General features: G+C 41.3%; 1 protein-coding gene across 1 annotated transcript in view; it reads right to left on the bottom strand.

The window, feature by feature from the left end:
• The window catches only part of PLCE1 (phospholipase C epsilon 1), a 369,702-nt gene that overhangs the window by 35,188 nt on the left and 313,887 nt on the right, over positions 1–20,627 (bottom strand). The window contains exons 19-23 of the mRNA XM_061402841.1: positions 18,595–18,753; positions 10,509–10,638; positions 6,775–6,896; positions 5,758–5,875; positions 574–705 (exon numbers count right to left, since the gene is read on the bottom strand). Coding sequence (XP_061258825.1) covers positions 574–705; positions 5,758–5,875; positions 6,775–6,896; positions 10,509–10,638; positions 18,595–18,753 — 661 coding nt within the window. The remainder of the gene's footprint in view (positions 1–573; positions 706–5,757; positions 5,876–6,774; positions 6,897–10,508; positions 10,639–18,594; positions 18,754–20,627) is intronic.

Raw genomic sequence — 20,627 nt, 5'->3', positions numbered from 1 at the left:
TAAGGTAGATTATATGCACAGAAAGCTATGCAGAAAGCTATGGTGCGTATAAAAGTTATACATGTTCAGTTATATCCCATTTGGATTATCTTAAAAAGAATCTTATTTTTCTTGAACTAAACACCATAAACTTAATAGCAGTTTCCTCTGGGGAGTAGAACTGGGACGTTGCGAGTGGAAAGCAACTTTAATAATACTCTATAGTTTGAGTTTTTTAACTATGAGAATTTATGATTTTGACAATAAAAAGTAATTAAACATAAACTGGATATATCTTCTGGAATTATAATGGGGAAGACTGCAGTTCCAAGAACCATGAGACGGTTCCAAGGTGGCTCCAATTTTTACTTTTGAGGCAAACACTCTTAGAACATCTTCAGTGAAAGACTATTTTTTAGGAAGTTAAGAGAATAATTTTGTAATTAAAAAAATATTTACACCACACTTATATAATATGAATAATCATGAATATAAAAAAAGAAGATTAAAAATTTCCAGGGAAGTGCTTAGTGAAATCTCAGAATCCTCCAGCATGCAAAATCAGGCAAAGATATTGTCAGAAGGTGACTTTACTTTTTCCAGATGTTTTGTTAAATGGTGCTGTCTCCCCGGGGCTCATTCTGCCCGGATTGTTGCCAAAAATGGACTTCCTGCTTTTCCTTTCTTTTCCTCTGCTAGAGCCAGATGCATTTAGAGTTGACAGGCCTGTTCCCATAAAATGAAAATAAATAAGCCAAAAACTACAAGCAAGGGAACTCAACATTTTCCATCCCTGCTAATGTTTATTTTGAAGTCCTACTACTCCCTTCTAACTCAGTACAGAAGATTTCTAGCATTTTTAGCACGATTAATAATAGCATTGCAAGTAACGACAGTGAAGTTTTTATCTCTGTAGGCAAATGGGACAAGACCTGCAGGATTATTACAAGATGACCACAAAATCACACCCATACCTATTTGGTTATGCAACAGAAAGATTTTGAAAAACTGCAAGAAAAAAAATCTTTTAGAGTCTAAAAGATTAGACTCCAGAACCTAATTAGTTTAGGTTAATTAGCACAGTTTAGAGAGATGAAAGGATGGCCAAAGGCCTGAGCTGTCATATAATCGTGTGCTAAGTCACTTCAGTCCTGTTCTACTCTCTGCAACCCCATGGACTTTAGCCTGCCAGGAACAAGAATCCCTGTCCATGGGATTCTTCAGGCAAAAATACTGGAGTGGGTTGTCATATCCTCCTCCAGGGGATCTTCCCAACCCAGGGATAGAACCCACAGTCCCTAAAGTCTCCTGCCCATTCGCAGGCAGGTTCTTTACCACTAGTACCACCTGGGAAGCTCATATCGTAACTGCCCAGGATAATTCCTGCCCACAGGAACCTTGACTTAACATCTACCTTCTTGGTTCCTCAAGCTGCCTTATCTGCAAAATGGGTGCAGTGATAGGAACTCTTTCATGGGGTTAATCTGAGGATTAAATGGGAAACAGATTATGCTGATAACTATATTTCAGGGCTTCTCTTCCTCACTCCTGGTCCAGCCACTCTTTGGATCCTTCCTGTCTGGCCAGTGCTAGGGCACAGCAGGAACTTCACAGGTATCTGCTGAATGAGGAAACAAATTCACGCCAAGCAAACCTGGCTCCTGGGCAGGATGTAAAGGCAACAGTGAAACCAGAGTTGCCTTCAAACTGGTCCCGCTCTCTACAATTGCACCATTAGCAAGTAATTACTTTACCTGAAGCAGCATTCAGGAAGGCCACTTTAAGATGAAAATAAACCTTCGAAGAATATCATGTGAGAAGACAGGATTAAGTAGTGCTTAATAAGAGTGTGGCCTTCCCAGGTGGCTAGGTGGTAAAAGATTCTGTCTGCCAATGCAGGAGACCCAGGAGAAGCAGGTTCGATACCTGGATTGGGAAGATCCCCTGGAGGAGGAAATGGCAAACCACTCCAATATTCCTGCCTGGAAAATCCCATGGACAGGGGAGTCTGGTGGGCTACAGTCCATAGGGCTGCAAAAAGTCAGACACAACTGAGCTCAATGAGAGTGTAGACTCTGGAATTTAAGCCCTGTTCCCTGTGGAGCGACCTTACACAAATTACTTAACCTCTCTCACCACTTATTCCTCATCTCTAAGAGAGTCCTGGTTAGGATTACATGAGATAATGTATATCTGCATACTTAGTAGGGTGTCTTGTTCAGAGAAAATGTTCAGTGCATAGTAGCTATGGGGCTTCTACATGTTTTCTTTCCTCTAGAGTATCTGAAACTGCAAAGATGCACAAACTTGAACTAGTGAATTCTTATGCTTTATCTTAAAACTTTTTTGTGAATTTTGCCCTCTACACAATGATGTAACAATGGGTTTTCTCCCGAGTAAAACCGATGAAGGGTTGGAATGAGGGGCTGCATTCATTCTGGGGTTTTTGCACACACCCTGGCACATGTTGACATCCCCCAAGGGTACATGGCCCCCCTCTGAGGAGCCTGGGTGTTCTCTGGGGTGGGGTGAGCAAGCAAGAAAACAAAGGCTGAGTGATCAAGAAAAGGGAAGGAATCTGGAGAGACCCAGAGAAGTTATCGAAAGAGCAACAAAGACCCTTAATCTGCCCAGTTGGTCCGTTCACCAGTGACAACGACAACAACCATTTCCAGAGAGCCAATTATTTTCCAGATAGCGTGCTATTCACACTGTGTACCTTATTGCTAATTTATACAACCACCTTGCAAGTTAGAACTATTTATACAACAACCTTGCAAGTTATGCCTCTTTCACCAGTAGGGAACCCAAAGTGCAGAGAAGTTATACAACTGTCCCAGCCAAGGTCACTGAGGAGCGGAGCCCTGCAGTGAGGCAGGTCCCTGATCTGGGGAAGGACGCACCCATGGTTTTCACAGTGCCTCCCTGCTCTGAAGAACTTTTTGCATGGTGGCTCCTTGGGAAGGGACTTGGGATGGTGAAAGGTGAGATGCATTGAAACTGATGATGTAGCAAAATTAAATCAACAGTAGAGCAAAATGAACACTTTTAAAAATTATTATATTCATATAAATTTTTAAGTTGTGTCTCAAGGAAATGGACACTGTAGGGTATTTTCCTCCTGAATTATCCAAACAAATCATAATGACAATAAATATTTAGAAGCTATTATGAAAATGATTCTGGCAATGCAATTTAGTCATTATGAGAAAGGAAATAAATTTGGGGAAAAAAATGTGAGAAACTTCAACTACTAAAAAAAAGGTTAAAAAAAGGGGGGATTAGAATATAGTATACTTATAAAGGATGTGTGCTATTTAAACACTTTTAAAAAACAGCACACTTGGAATTTTAAAAACAAGTCAAACAACCCCATGCTTTGCCTGTGCCTCAAGTCAGAAACTGTACCAAATGACCTTTGACCCTTCCACAATCCTCTATCAGCAGAGAAATGTAATCTCTCATGGTGACTTCAAATATCTCTGGGAACTTGTACTCTTTGTTTACTCAGCTCTTGAGAGGAAAAGACAAAGCCAGAGGAACATTTTGGGTGCAGTGGCAGCTGAATTTATAAAGAACAAGAGATGCAGTGAGTATGATTCTTGGATGGAGTGGTCTTCACATCTGTTCCTGTGATGAGGGACATGCAGGCCATGAGGCTCATTGACCGTGAAAGAATTTTATCCCATGATAAGAACAATTTCACTAACTGCAGATACAGTCATACGGTACTCAGGAGCTAGAAAATCAGGATCTGTGAAACTAACCCTACATGGCCAGGTTCTTTCGTTTCTTTGAGATCTGTTATTGCTGTTGTTTAGTCTCTAATTCGTGTCCAACTCTTTGCGACCCCATGAATATGTAGCCCGCCAGGCTCCTCTGTCCATGGGATTTCCCAGGCAAGATTACTGGAGTGGGTTGCCACTGTTGGCTACTTATTCACTCTTATCCTCCTCAACAGAATTTGCTAGCAGATAGGCAGTAGCGGCTGCCAAAAGTTTAAAAACAGTTTACGAAAGAAAATCTAAAATTGAGAAAGTCCTATGATTTTTTTCCTCCTCTGGTGTGTGAAGAAACCACTGGTTATCTAATTTTTTAATAGCCTAAGACCTCTGTCCCATTTGCAAGGCAGAGTATGAGAACTGGGGCTTAAGATAAAGCCTCTGGAAGCAGGATCTGCATCCAGACCACCTTTAAAAAAATAAGGGTTGGGGTTTTAACTTCCCTCTCTAGGTCAAGTTCATCCAAGCTGCTTACTAACTTTTAGATGGGTGCCCCAGTGCCAGCTGCTTTCCTGTCCTCAGAAATCTTGTACAAGGGAATCTTTCTTCTTAATAAGAGGAGATGAATTTTTCTGACTTCCAGATATTTATGGATTTCCTGTTTGCCCTCTGCCTCCTGCTGCTCCATTTGGATGAGCTCACTATGCCCTAACAAGATATGAGGGTAGCTCTAGGGTTAAGAGCAGGACTTTGGAGGCAGACGAGCTTCAGAATCAGAATTCTATCCTTTATTAACTGAAATGCACATTTTTGGGGGCAATGGTTTATCAGCTTAAGTTCACTTGTACTTCTAAAGATGACCAGTGGGGGAAAGCTCCACTGAAACTTTGTCCTTGATCTTTGCAGTTTGGATGGAGACTCGCTACCTAGCTCAGGGATGGGCACATGACATAAGCCCCAGACCAGGGGTCCCCAATCCCCGGGACATAGACTAGCAGTGGTTAGTAACTTGTTAGGAACAGGGCCCCATAGCAGGAGGTGAGTGGCAGGTGAGTGAGTGAGCAAAGCTTCATCCATATTTACAGCCCTTTCCCATTCCAACTCCTATCAGGTCAGCAGTGGTATAATAAATGTAATGCTCTTGAATCATCATGAAGCCTTCCTCTCTGCCCTCCTCTCCCACCCCTTCCCCCCTGTCGTCTATGGAAAAACTGTCTTCCAGGAAACCAGCTCCTGTTGCCAAAAAAGATTAGGGACCACTGCCCTAGACTGTCAGAGCACTGCATGTCCTTGATCACGGTGACTGGTTCAGGGACGGGCAAAGATCCAATGAAAAACAACGAAACTGCTGCTGAAAGTTCTGAAAGAGACTCCTACTGAAGCTGAATCTAGAAGAATGCGGTGCTGGCCTGCTGCGGCTGCCTTGCCACCGTGAAGGAAAAAGGGCCAACACAGTGGTGACCCAGTGAGAGTCAACGGGGTGACCCTATAGGGAGAGAGGAAGGCCCTGGATCAAGATGTATCTGAAACTTGTTTATCTCTTCAGTTTTCAACACACAAGTCAATACATTTCTTCTTTGCTTATGCCAATTTCTGCCACTTTCAAAGAAAAGAGTCTTAACTGATACGCTCTGAAACCTTAGGCCAATTGTTTCATCTCTCTCAGATTGTTTTACGTAAAAATAGGGATAAATCTGCCTACTCACAGAATTATTATGAAGTCATTTAAGATGATGTATGTAAAATATTTAATACAAATCCTGGTACTTAAAATTAAGTGCTTAATAAATTTTAGCTATTAGTTGTTATGAATATTATGATTAACTATTATGAAGAGAAATGATATGGTCTGAAAAATGATAATATTATGGTATTATCCACATCAGCACCAAAGCAAACAATAATAATAATAATAAACATTTAGAAGGTACTGTAACAGTGATTTCTGCAACACAGTTTAGTTATTTTGAGACCATTCGCAACACCTGATTAAATAGCATATTTGTTGTATCTTTTGGTATCTTTAAATGCTATAAATGATACTGTCTACTCTTACCTGGGAATTTTACTGCTTGGCAATAGATGACAAGGTCAGAAAGCTCTGGTGCAATCTGTCTGCTTTCCTTTTTATTCTGAGGAAGATAAAATTCTTCTCCCAGTTCCATGTCATAAACCTATCAAGGGAACAATGATACTGGTTTACAGGGAAGCTACCGATCAGATCACTTACCTCTGAATCCCCAAAGCTCTTTGTTCCTCTCTTTTGTCATCAGTGTGTTTCCCTTACTCTATCTTATCCACATACACATTCTAACACCTTCCCTAGAGAAAAGGTTTCTGAGAGCAATGGCTGAGTATAACATTCTTCATCTTCCCCGAGGGCATGGTTCAGGGTCTTAAATGTAGAACATTCAATGCATATTTGTTGAACAAATGGATGATGGAGTATGTATCTTCTGTGGCTCAAATTTTTGGCATATTTTGTTATTTTGTTTTCCAACAATGTCACTGCAACTATCGATTTGCTCAGAGTCTAGCACTGTGAGGCACTTGAGGACTGGGTCCAGGTATCTCATTTAGTTTTTCATTCTTAGTGTCCTCCCTGTGCTAACACTTCCCAATCAGCCCTGTTCATCTTCTTGGTCATCCCAAACAACTTTAAAACTTCTGGCAATTCACTAAAGATACCAGGTTGTCCTCCTGCTCTGAATGCCCTGTTTTCATCTGCTTCTCAACTTCATCTGCCAGATGATCTGATAACAATGTGTAATCACTGCTCTTTGTAATCATTTCCAAGCACGTTTGACATGTTTATTTCCATTGCTAAGTCACCTCCTGTGCTACCTTAGTGCCTACCACACGCTACACCTCTAGTAGGTACTGGCTGGGTGAATAAATGACTAATTTTCTATAAATGACAGAAGTGGGCCCATATCACCACTGTCTGGGCTTTGGCATTCAAGGGAAAGTGAGGGGCGAGGTAAAGGGAAGGGATAGGGAGGGAGTGAAATCCTACCTGAAACTGACAAGAATACCATGTCCAAATGTAATCAAACAGAAACCATGCACTCACCTTCCCTTTGTTGCAAGCAGAGTTATCTGCTTTCTTTATCCTCTTGGGGATTTCTTCATTATACTCAAACTGAAGTTTGTCATTACATGATTTATTTTCAGGTCTGTCTTCTAGAATGTTGTCTGAAAATGAGTTGGCAGGCTTTAGTGAATAAGAACTGAATGCCGCACTTAAGGTTGTGTCTATACATCACTCCAAGAATATCCAAGTACTTGTGCTTATCTGTAAGACTGAGGTGCTGACTACATGTTACCAAAATAATGGCTTAAATTTTGTTAAATGATATATTCATTTTTGATTGAATGGACTAACTTACCAGTAGTTTTGGTACCATATAGACATAATCTAAATGAGAAAACTCATTTTCATACAGACAATTAGAACTGTGCACAGATTATGGAAGATACCCTGTCAAGAAGCTCTCAGCACACAAGTTTGGGAAAGGTTGAGTGGTTGAATCACTTCTTGATGGTACAGACATGATTTAATCACTCTCACTTAAAAAGGAAGCTATTAGTTTCTTTTACCTCTAGAAATGTCAAAACCAGAGGGGAAAAAGGCATTGTTATTTGCCATGCAGTTTTCACAAATATATTTAATTGGGAAGTAAAGTTTTCATAATTGTCTATCAATTTATGAAGGGAGAATCTTAAGGTGAGGAATCAAGATAGATTTAAACATTTCCAAAATATGAAAGATAATCTTATACTTTGCTCTTGCTTTGGAATTTCTATTCAAAATGACTTTAAAGGTTTTAGGAAAATAAACATGATTATGTTCTTTTAAAACGACACACAAGAAAGCTCATTTCTCACCCACAATTTACTATCTCATCAGACCACAAATGCTTAGACCAAAATATCCTTATACCAAATCAGGGCCATGCAGGCTGCCGAGAAATAAATGAGATCAATCAGTTAATGACATTTTTATTCTTATAAGTGTCACATGCGAATCGGACCTAAACAACAGGCAACAGAATGCTGACATTCATGCAGTTAAAATGCCAGGTTCAAATGGCTTTACCTTCCTGACTGTTAGGAGCGGGAGAAGCAGTAAGGACATCTGCTACAGAAAAACAGAATCAGAAAGAGGATAACAGTAAGAAAATTAAGGCAAAAAGCCAGATAAATTAAATTAAGGTATGAAGTAAAGCATAAATAACAACAGCTTAAATTACAAGAAAAATGAAATAAGAACTCTTCCACCGATTTCATAATTTGACTATTAAGGGATGCAAAGCCTAGCAATAAAAGAAGTGCAAACATTGTTAACATTAATCATGCTGCCACATTCACACTACATATTTTCAGTTACTGATGGTCCTAACAGTCTGCAAAACACTTCATGTCGAATGGATAGAAATTGATTAATGTGTTAGAATCATGCAATCATTAGACTCCATATATATGAAGTCACAGAATGTCTATATAAAGTTGTAAATTCAAATCTATAGTGCATGTTCAACGCTAGTTAAGATGTACAGCAAGGTTGGGGAAAAATTAATTGATGTTGCTTTAATAAAATTTAATTGAATAAATATTCATTAACAACTTACTGGCCAAAAGGCAGAGTAGTACTTCCTGAAATAAATGAGCCTCATTTGCAACTTCCTTTAGATTTTCTGTAAGTAATTTTCAGATAGTTCCCAGGAACTATCACAGCTTTATAGCCAAAAAAAAGCTTTAGAGAAATTTGCTCATTTTATATATATGAAAACTGAGGACTAGAGCTGTCACAGAGATAAACTGGGCTACCTAGGCGAGTTTTCAGCCTGACTTGCTTTCAATGGATTCAGGAAAGTGAAAGTGAAGGTGTTAGCCACTCAGTTGTGTCTGACTCTTTGTGACGCTAGAGACTATAGCCCAGCAGGCTCCTAAGTCCATGGAATTCTCCAGGCAAGAATATTGGAGTGGGTTACCATTCTCTTCTCCAGGGGATCTTCCCATAGCTTTTGAGGATATAAGAAATGATCTTGACTCCTTCCTGTTATCACCCTCTTTCAGTCTCCCAATTTAGAGAATATGCCCCTTGTGTTAACTGACAGGGTTTCAGGTCAGTTTTTAGCTGATGGTATGAAGCAGTCAGGGCTTCCCAGGTAGCTCAGCTGGTAAAGAATCTGCCTGCAATGCAGGAGACCCCAGTTCAACTCCTGGGTCAGGAAGTTCCCCTGGAGAAGGGAAAGGCTACCCACTCCAGTATTCTCGGGCTTCACTGGTGGTTCAGACGGTAAAGAATCCACCCAAAGACCTCGGTTCGATCCCTGGGTTGGGAAGATCCCCTGGAGGAGGGCATGGTAACCCACTCTAGTATTCTTGCCTGGAGAATCACCATGGACAGAGGAGCCTGGCTGGCTACAGTTCTTGGGATCAGAAAGAGCCCGACACGACTGAGTGAGCACATGAAGCAATCAACTACTACTAAGGACAATTATTAAATGGACAGAGACTAGAATTATATTTGGGGGCAGAAACTGTAGCTGCTGACCATGATGGAGGCTAATGAAACATGACTAGACAATCATGCTGCATGAGAAGCAGATATTTGGAGGAGGCTTGGCTGTCGTTTTTTAAGATTTTTTTGATGTAGGGCATTTTCAAAGTCTTTAGTAAATTTGATACAGCATTGCCTCCGTTCCATGTCTTGGCTTTTTGGCCTCGACGCATGTGGGATCCCAGCTTCCTGACCAGGGATGGAACCTGCATGCCCTGCAATGAAGACAAAGTTCCAGCTACTGGACTTCCATGGACGTCCCTTGGCTGCAGTCTTAATGCAAGTGGTAAATGGTTGCTGGTCTGGGTATATCTACACATTAACAACACAAAGAGAAGTAATATAGTCTACATTTAAATGTTTAAGTAAACAGGAACTTTGGCATTTTTTTTCATGACTCCATATTTGTCTTTCAGATGTTGCCAAAATTAAAACAATCCATCATTAGCAGTAGTACCTGAGGAAGCATTTTATAATCTCTAGCAGAGATATGAATTTAGCGCAGATGAAATACACCTGAAACCTAACTCTCTTGTAAGAAGCCCCCTTCACCTGTAAAACAGGGGTGGGTAATGTCATTCCTGTGACTTTTTTGTCGTGCACCAGTAGTCTTCACCCGCCTTGTTTTATCTTTTTGGTGGGGCCAGAAGGAAATGTCTGGTTGGCTAAGTAACCTGAGAACCAGGGTAGGGGGGCGGGTGCAGAAGGGGAATGATGTTTCATTTTTTTCCATGCTCTTAAAGCAAGAGTGAAAGCAATGGACAGAAGCATGGGAACTCGATGCTACCCCCTGCAGGTGATTCAGGAGATAGAAAAGATTTAACCACAGTCTACGAAAATCCTATGGACGGAGGAGCCTGATAGACTACAGTCCACGGGGTCGAAAAGAGTTGGACACAACTGAACAACTTCACTTTCTTTCTAAGAATGTGGTCTCTCTGCTGTAATTCTACCTCCTTCTCTAGAAACCGATTTAGGAACAACTCCTGTGCTGCTTTCCACATCCTCTTCTTTCCTTTCGTAATGGCTCTGGTGGCTGACAAGAATCCCTTTCCTTGCTTGGTCCTCCTTGCTAAGTGACAGGATTCCAGAAACTCTTAGGTAATATTACAACAATCTGTATTGTTTGTCTATGGAGTGCCAGACTTATTTTGGGGGAAAAAAAAAAGACACCAAAAAACCCAGTAGAAAAACCATCCAAGTGTGCTTCCCTGAGTACAGCATTGTGTTGGCTCTCTTACCATCAGAGAGGGATTCATAATCATAATCATATTCATCCTCTTCATCTTCTTCTTCCTCATTATTAGCAGGTGGGGAGCTGGCATTGCTACCATTATAAGCCTGAGCTTGCATGGATGCTAGCTGATGAGCCTGTAAGATATCAATAATTAAAGACTGCAGATACCCAGCTACTAAACTTTCATTAATGGTTTTCAAAAGGACTACCCAATGCTTACATAGTCCTAAAAAGTGGCTTAACCTATTTTGATTATCTGGGGGGAAAAAAAACCCCAAAACTCTACATTCACTTAAAATACAACATCAATACTTAGGCAGATGTTAACATCTTTGCAGGAGGAATCCAGGAACTTTTAGAAAACTATCACAAGGAACTGGAATCCAGGTCGCCTAGGACTACTTTCCTCCTTCCCAGGAGAAACCTGGGTGCTTCAGAGAACCATCAATCCTGAATGATGAGGAAGTAAGTTAGCCCACCCATTTTGAAAAAGAAAATCTCTGCTAAAAAACTGCTCCCCGCTTCTTAAGATACTATCTAAAGGTCTTTGACATTGAGAGAAATGTTAGAATTCCTATGGATGGGAAAAAAGAATAGTTGATTTAAATAAAATTCCTTGAACAATATAAAGTTTTTTCAACAAATAAAGTTTTATCAACATTTCAAAAAAGTTTTTATCTGAACCATCAGTCAGATTAACAAAATAGGCTTAGAAGCTTCTGGAAACTTGATGTGTTAGCACACAGGAAGGTCATATGCCTCTACATTTGAGTAGAATTACTGTGAGGGAATAATGCAGGATATAAGAATAAATATAAATCTGGGAGCCTAGCATAAGGAAATAGTCCAAAGTACAGACAAAGTTATTTGCGTGAATTAAAAACAGGAAACAGTCTAAAAGTTCAACAATAGAGGAAATAAAAGTGAAAGAGGAAAGTGAAAAAGTTGGCTTAAAGCTCAACATTCAGAAAATGAAGATCATGGCATCCGGTCCCATCACTTCATGGGAAATGGATGGGGAAACAGAGGAAACAGTGTCAGACTTTATTTTTTGGGCTCCAAAATCACTGTGGATGGTGACCGCAGCCATGAAATTAAAAGATGCTTACTCCTTGGAAGGAAAGTTATGACCAACCTAGATAGCATATTCAAAAGCGAAGACATTACATTGCCAACAAAGGCCCATCTAGTCAAGGCTATGGTTTTCCTGTGGTCATGTGTGGATGTGAGAGTTGGGCTGTGAAGAAGGCTGAGCACCGAAGAATTGATGCTTTTAAACTGTGGTGTTGGAGAAGACTCTTGGGAGTCCCTTGGACTGCAAGGAGATCCAACCAGTCCATTCTAAAGGAGATCAGCCCTGGGATTTCTTTGGAAGGAATGATGCTAAAGCTGAAACTCCAGTACTTTGGCCACCTCATGCGAAGAGTTGACTCATTGGAAAAGACTCTGATCCTGGGAGGGATTGGGGGCAGGAGGAGAAGGGGACGACAGAGGATGAGATAGCTGGATGGCATCACTGACTCGATGGACGTGAGTCTGAGTGAACTCTGGGAGTTGGTGATGGACAGGGAGGCCTGGCGTGCTGTGATTCACGGGATCTCGAAGAGTTGGACACGACTGAGCAACTGAACTGAACTGACTGAATACCTTTATGTCTCTATATAATGATTATAATTATATAAAATGTCATGCATAAAAGGCTAGATTTTAAATGTTAATACAGCAGGCACAGATCCCTTGGGCAGTCTGGTGAGATAAGATCCCTTCTCAGAATATTTTAAATGCATAGAATAAAATATATAAGATTACAAAGGAAAAAAGGAATGTTGACTATAGTTATCAAATGTTAAAAAGACAAATCAGTGCTATAGGAATATATGCTTCTTTATTAACACAGTGAAAAATATATAATGGTAGGTCATGTAATGCTTGTGAAATAGTGATGAGCATAAATAATTCTTAGAGATAATGGCAGCAACTCTGATTTAACATGGAAAACCTGTGATTTCTATTGCTGACAAAGACATACTTTGTCAAGTTTATTCTAGTGTGTTTCTTATATTTATAATCAGAGGAAAGGCTAAATTTTAGCTACAGGTTAGTGAAAATTAAGATGTAATTTTTGTTTTTTTCAGGAATTCTCTGGAGGCCCAAGTGATTAGGACTCTGTGCTTCCACTGCAAGGAGCATGGGTTTGATCCCTGGGTGGGGAACTATTAATAAGATCCTGCAAACTGCGTGGTGTGGCCAAAAAAGAAAAAAATGAATTTTTCACCTAACTTCATGGGCCTCCTGAATTCTATCCATAGATACTGTTAAGGTTGAGAATCCCTGTGATACAGGTTGTGTTTGGCTTCGGAATTAAGTGTATTTTACAATAATTCTTCCTTAAGCTTCCTGAAATGTGATTATATTGTATTTATAATAAAATATATACATAAGGAAGATAGGATTTAGGCTATGTCGATATACAGATAAATCTTGTACAATGCAGTCCACTCCAGATAACTGAACATGGCCTAAGCTCAAAATTTTTATGGAACACTTACAGCTGTTATTTAAAAATATGACAATTACAGTAACCACACAACACAATGGACGTTTAAAAACAACATCTTACAGAAACTAAAACACATTCCTACTATGGAGTTTCTCAGAGCCTTCATTAAATATGCTAAAGGGCATCACGGTTCTTCAAAGATCTCCAGTGCAGTATTTCCCACGCTTATTTAACTGGGAATCTTTTTTTTTTTTTCCAGAGTGTCTCATAGGATTAGTGTTCTTTCAAACTTTGGGAAATATGCTCCAGGCACAAGTGAGCCACAGAAGCAAGTCTATCTGTCCTGAATAAGCAAATAGCCTCCAAACAGTAAACATGCAGGGTGGAGCCAAGTATCATGACTGGCAATGCCAAGAGCTGGGAAGCGCCCACCCCCCCACCCCCGCCCCGGGCAGAAAGTTGGGAGAACCAGGAAGGGAGAGCTGCCATTCAAAGTTTCGCAGCCAGGTATCAGAAAGCGGAGTGTCAAGGTCCCATCAACTTGCAGGTACTTCCCCCAGTGCAGGAAGTATGGGATGGGTGGGCCAATGACAGTCAAGAGCTGACTTCCTTATTTTTTGCAATATCCTACTCATTTTAGGACAGAAGAACAGGATCTCAGCCCTTGATAAAAGCAATTCAGTTATAGGTCAGAGAGTCAGAGGTAGGGATCAGGTGAAGACTCTGGCTCAGACGGGCCCAGGCAGGAGCCATGTCTCACTGGCTTGGTTCCTCCAGCCCCCAGCACAGCACCGGGCACTGAGAGTGAACTGTCTGAGTCTAGCAGGTTGGAGTTCAGACCAAGGGTTCAGAAATCCAGCTGTGAGTCAGTCGATCCTTGCTGAGGGTGAGTTCTTTGAATAGAAAGCACTCAGATGCTCTGAGTTAGGAATGGTTCTGAGCACACTGGAGCTCTAGGCATGCATCACTTAGCCCCATGTGAACTCAGATCACCAGGTCTGGACCCACAGCCTGTCAGGCAACTGAAAGGCCTTGACAATATGACTGTCAACATGTTAGTCACTCAGTCATGCCCAGCTCTTTGCAACCCCATGGACTGTAGCTTGCCAGGCTCCTCTGTCCATGGAATTCTCCAGGCAAGAATACTGGAATGGGTAGCCATTCCCTTCTCCAGGGCATCTTCCCAACCCAGGGACTGAACCTGGGTCTCCTGCATTGCAGGCAGGTTCTTTTCCATCTGAGCCACCAGGGAACTCCCTGGAAAATTACGGGGGTCTGGAACTGTGCTTAAAACAGTGATAATGGGATTACATTGTCCCATTTTTTCCAAAAGGAGGAAGAAGTAAGTTGTGGAAGTCAAATGGTAGGAAATGTCAAGGTGATACCTGACAAAGTCTCAGAATGGATTATTTGGTTGTGAGAACACAGAAAATAAAGAGGCGACTAGAAAGAAGTAGAACAAGTTTACTAAGAACGAATCTCCCATACAGTAACCTGTTTAGACCTTTTGGGTAAGGTAACTCACTTTGCGGGAAATAACAGATCAGCAGCATTTTCCAACTTTCAGGATGGTAAAAATTATTTTTAAGTAAACAGACTACCAGGACTTCCTTATGGCAATTCTGATTTAGTTAGGCAGATTTGGGACCCAAGCCTCTGTGTCTTTGAAAGTGCCCCAGTGATGCTTTCTTTCTTTATTTGACTGCGTTGGGTCTTAGCTGCAGCACGCAGCATCTTTACTTGTGGCATATGGGATCTAGTTCCCTTACCAGAGATCGAACTACTCAATCCTCCCACACTGGGAGTGCAGAGTCTTAGCAACTAGACCACCAGGGAAGTCCCTGCCCCAGTGGTTCTTATCAGTGTATCCTGACTTCTGGACTGCCTTTGACAAGGTCTTTCCTAAAGACCTGAATCAGAATCCTGCCTCTGCCACTTCGAGCTGGGAGGCTTGGAGAAAGTCCCATAGATGGCTAGACCTCAATTTCTATTCTATAAAGAAAGAGGTTGAACCAGATTCTGCAGAAATGTGGGTTTCAGAGAACAGAGAACCAGATAGGAGGGATAATCACCTAAACTCCAGGGAGGTCCTGCAAGAAGGGCCACAGGGCTCTCCACTGGGCCATCTGGCTCAAGGGCAATCTGGGTGAAGGCACAGTTTGGAAAACTGCTAATAAATACATTGGATGACTAATGTTAAAACCCACAGGGAACCTTATATGCTGTAATAACGTACTCAAATCAAGAAGAGCAAATTTAATAGTGATAAATGTGAGGCTCCTGCTATGTGGAAGGTTAACATTAATTGTAAACCTGGAAATATGGGGAGACTAGACATAAGTTTAGTCCTATGAAAACAACTGAACTGTTTGTTTTCCACAAACTCAACATGGGCCTGATAGGTGTTAAAGAATTTAAATAGCGAGAACAGTCTGAGGTTGTATTAACTGAAGTATAAAGTTCAGATTAAGAGATGTGATGCTTATACTGTTCATGAGTTGACAGACCCTGAGCATGGACTTAGTTCTGGAAATCATGTTTTAAGATGGACAAATTCAAGCATATCCACAAATGTAAGAATATCAAAATAGTCTTAATGGAAGAGTCATATCCTGTGAGGCACTGTTGACACAACAGGAACGTTTAGCTTGGAGAAGAGAAAAGCTGGTAAGAAGACACATGCTGGCTTTTAGGATGTGCAATTAGTCTGTGCAGCTGCAGAGGAAAGTTGTGCCAAAGAGTAGGAGGAACAGGAAGGAAGATTCGGGCTCCACATACAGAAGACTTTTGCAACAACACAATCTATTCATTAGTGGAATGGACACTGTATAAGTCACTGCAAATGTGCAAAGAACAGGAAAGGCAGCAGCTACAAGAACATCCAACTACGTCTTGAAGACCATAGAGCAGAGGGCAGCTGCATCTGCTTGGCACTGAGATGTGGGCAGCAGTTTCTGGATAAAGAAAGCAGAGTGGAGGAACAGCGCTGCCAAAGAAAAAGTGCCTTTTATGTTGGGGAGTCAGTTTCTGCTGCAGAATTTGAGGAGGGCCGGGCATAGGCATACACATGCTAACATTTTAGTCAAACAGCTTCAAAATAAAGCCCATCTGTATAGGTCTCAGGAGAAGGCAATGGCATCCCACTCCAGTACTCTTGCCTGGAAAATCCCATGGATGGAGGAGCCTGGTAGGCTGCAGTCCATGGGGTCGCTAGGAGTCAGACATGACTGAGTGACTTCACTTTCCCTTTTCACTTTCATGCACTGGAGAAGGAAATGGCAACCCACTCCAGTGTTCTTGCCTGGAGAATCCCAGGGACGGGGGAGCCTGGTGGGCTGCCGTCTCTGGGGTCGCACAGAGTCGGACACGACTGAAGCGACTTAGCAGCAGCAGCAGCAGCAGTATAGGTCTCATGGCTTCTGGAACCCAAGTAAATGCAGCAGCTTTGGGGAGTGCAGATCTGGACAAAGGCAGACCTAGTAGAGGTCTCAAACTGGTGGCACTTAGCGCTGACTTCACCTCCAGACCAGACTTGTTTGGCTGATGCAATGTTTTAAGAATTTTTAATTAGGGTTGCTCATTCATGAAGCCATGTGCACTCCCTTGCCCTCCTCGCCACTTCCCAACTGTTATATATCCAGCTGGCTCTTATGTTTATGTTTCCTGGTTGGCCCCTGAAGGTGGCTGCTTTTGCAACTCTTGGCCCAGAGCTGTGCATGAGGGTCAAATTGGGCAATGTGTGCCTCCAGGGCACATGAAGACTTCTAGGAACACGCAGGTTTGGATCTTTAAAAGAAACCAATTTCAACATGTTTGGGTACTCTTTTATAAGAACTCTCCAGAAAGCAGGAATAGAAGGAACATACCTCAACATAATAAAAGCTATATATGACAAACCCACAGCAAACATTATCCTCAATGGTGAAAAATTGAAAGCATTTCCTCTAAAGTCAGGAACAAGACAAAGGTGCCCACTTTCACCATTACTATTCAACATAGTTTTGGAAGTTTTGGCCACAGCAATCAGAGCAGAAAAGGAAATAAAAGGAATCCAAATTGGAAAAGAAGAAGTAAAACTCTCACTATTTGCAGATGACATGATCCTCTACATAGAAAACCCTAAAGACTCCACCAGAAAATTACTAGAACTAATCAATGATTATAGTAAAGTTGCAGGATATAAAATCAACACACAGAAATCCCTTGCATTCCTATACACTAATAATGAGAAAACTGAAAGAGAAATTAAGGAAACAATTCCATTCACCGTTGCAACGGAAAGAATAAAATACTTAGGGATATATCTACCTAAAAACAGGCCTGCCTGAGAACACGCTTGTGGTTGGCTAATTTTCCCTTCCCACTTACTCTTCATGATTGTTCTTCTCGCTTTACAAAAAACAAGCAGAACTCCCACTGACCAAGCAACAATCTTGCAGTGATACAGGAGATGAGGTGAAAAACCATTCCAGGCAGTAAAAAGAACATTTGAGGATGCAGAGCTCCTGAGAGAGTCTTAAGAAATGAAAGAAGGGGGCGTCTTATTTCATCCAGGCAGTAAACACATTCAAGGTTTTATGTCTTGTCTATCATCTATCTGTATCTATCTATCTATCATCTGTCTATCTACCTATCTTTTCCTCTTCCCTTCTTTTCCTCTGTCTGTTTATCCATCTACCTTGGAATTAAAATTCAGAAGTGAGATGTGCATCAGAGGGATGATAATATAATGTTTATGTGAATAAAAAAATAAAGCCAGACCTTTTTGGATCAAATGTAAGTCTGACTGGGCTGATTTATTTGACAAGTATGGTTTTTGTATGTTATATTTGTATATAATTTATGTTGTCTATTATATATTTATACAAAATAAATACTATTCTCCTCCTGTTGGGGGCTGCAGGAGGTTTATGCAGCAACTCTTGGCTGTGGTAAGTTTCAAAAGTGGTGTTTCAGGGCCAAAAGTGCCCTCCTAAATAGGGCAAATAGTTTTGGCAGCTGTCATTTTGTGCAATGAGTACGTCCAGCCTGGACCTGAAATTTTTCACAGATCCTTGGGCGGAGGGCCTGCTTTGCAGGCAAGTTTGGGGTGCTCTGAGTATAGATGTCATGAGTGAGGCAGATACAGAAGTGCCTTGGGGTCCACATACCACAGTGATGCACTGTGCCAGCTTCCACAGGGCTAGGACCACAGAGCTGCTGCCACTGGGGGTCTACTACTGACCTCAGGGGTCACAACCCCATGTTCAAGAGCTCCACAGGGGCAGGGACTCTTTCTAAAGGGGACTCCAGTGACCACTGAGGGGTTGAGAATTGTGAAGCCCAGATCCAGAGATAAAGGTCATACATTATTCTGCCCAAAATAAATTAAACAATGAGGTGCATTCTATATCAATTTTTCAAAATAAAATTTTATGTGAGTGGGAAGAGAGTATTTATCAGTCTATTAAAACAAAAGCCAAAACTCAAATATATCATTCAAGGAAAGGGAATCTCCAAAAACCGGTTACCTGGCTGAAAGTTTAGAATGACATCAATTTCTTTGTTCTGGGCACGCAGCATCCCTGTAATCTCTTTAACAAGAGCGTACCTTTTGCTTTAAGATATCCACCGGTGTCTGATGGGCTTTTAATTTCTTATTTTTGAGAAGCACTTTCCTTCTGAGTTGGTCAGGTGAGGGGAGCATAGGATCATCTGAGAAATCACTCTCAAATAAGAATTTAGCCACCAGTTTTTCTCCAAACACAGTCTGAAACAATAAAGGAAAGCACATCATCAGTGACTTTTGTCTATACTTGAGTCACTTGGCTAGATATTTCAGCCCAGTGGGATTCTTCTAAAAATCCCAAGAAGAGGAGCTAGGAAAGAAGTTGTATCCGTGTGTCCCCACCCTCTGCATAGCTTCTTAGCAGAAAGAAGGGAGGTAGTTAGAAACCACGAAGAGGGCTTGAGGCCACTCTCCAGAGGGCAGCTCTAACTGTTTAGGAAGATACTCTGGGGTCTGATGTACAAAAGAAGAAAAAGAGATTCAGTCAGAGGACGTGGTCTGTAGAATATGGACTGTTCCAGAAGTGGGCACAGGAGATAAACCTTGAAGAAGGTGCGAAGTTGGGACAAAACGAAAAATAACAGGGAGAAATTGTCACCATTTGGTATAAAGAGCCGCAGGCGCCATTCTCACAAAGGTTTCCTGAGCACTAGTCTCCAAAGGGACATTTGTGCCCCCCAAGGAGGTGGGTGTAGGGGAAGGCACAGGATGACCCCCTGGGGTGAGGGTAGAGAATATGGCAGTTTCTATTTCTAGTTGTCTTTTTTTTTCTTTTTTAATGAAAACAGAACAAAAATGGAAGATTGTTAGTGCTTAATGTACAGACTGAAAATGGGGCCTTCAGTCCATGTCAGGGGCTGTCTATAAAGGTGCCTGCAGGACTGGTGAGGGCTCTCCACTGACGCAGAGGGACCAAAGGTATGTCCCTCACATCTTTGTTTGGTACCAGCTTACTGAGATGATCACAGTTTGGGTGCCATGGTGACCACTGTGGTTAATTTCGCAAAAAGATTTTTCTTTAAAATATTTTGTAACTAGATGAAAAGTGATTATGAAAATCCTTTACAACATACAGAAGCTCACACTTTATATGAGGAAAATGCACGTAGTCAAAGAAAGTGAAGTCGCTCAGTCGGGTCTGACTCTTTGTGCCCCATGGACTGTAGCCGGCCAGGCTCCGTCCATGGAATTTTCCAGGCAAGGATACTGGAGTGGGTTGTCATTTCCTTCTCCAGGGGATGTTCCTGACCCAGGGATCAAACCTGGGTCTCCAGGCAGACTCTTTACCGTCTAAGCCACCAGTGAAGCCCACTTAGTCAAAGGAGTATTCTAAGTTACGCAATTTTCTTTAAAAAAAAGTATCCTAAAATTTCTGACTTTTTCTGTGCTGCACTTTGTTACCAAATGATGACGATTATAAAATCACTATTAGTCTGTTCCTATATGGTAAGTGTAACATTTTAACACTGATTGAGAAAGCAGTTGCTTTTTAGATAAAATTTGTGTTCTGGAAAGAGTAAAGACAGCTGTCTAAAGATATTTCTATTGTGATGTGATTTTGTTGTAGGAAACAATGTATTTTAACATAAACACTCATGTATGCACAGTCAGAAAACTTGGAAACAGATTTTCTAATGGTTGCAAAATCTTCTAAAGGAAGGATTTCAGTGGACTTTGAACTCATCTGTTAAAAATATAAAAGTGAAAGTGTTAGTTGCTCAGTTGTGTCTGACTTTTTGCAACCCCATGGACTGTAGCCTGCCAGGCTCCTCTGTCCATGGACTTCTCCAGGAAAGAATACTGGAGTGGGTCACAATTCCCTTCTCCAGGGGATCTTCCTGACCCAGGGATTGAACTCTCATCTCCTGCATTGCAGGCAGATTCTTTACTATCTGAGCCACCAGGGAAGCCCCAAAATATAAAAGTATATAAAGGCAAGACCTTTACATACAAACTCTCTAGCCAAATTCCAACAAGAACCTTTGCCTCATTAATGGAATTGAGAAATGAGTACCGTGATTTAACAAGTGCAGTTAATGATAACCCTTTTCCATCTGTGTACAGGTATCTTTGTA

The sequence above is a fragment of the Bos javanicus genome, chromosome 26 (assembly GCF_032452875.1).
Source record: "Bos javanicus breed banteng chromosome 26, ARS-OSU_banteng_1.0, whole genome shotgun sequence".
NCBI classification, from domain to species: Eukaryota; Metazoa; Chordata; class Mammalia; order Artiodactyla; family Bovidae; genus Bos; species Bos javanicus.
This window is presented reverse-complemented; position numbering and strand designations above follow the sequence as displayed.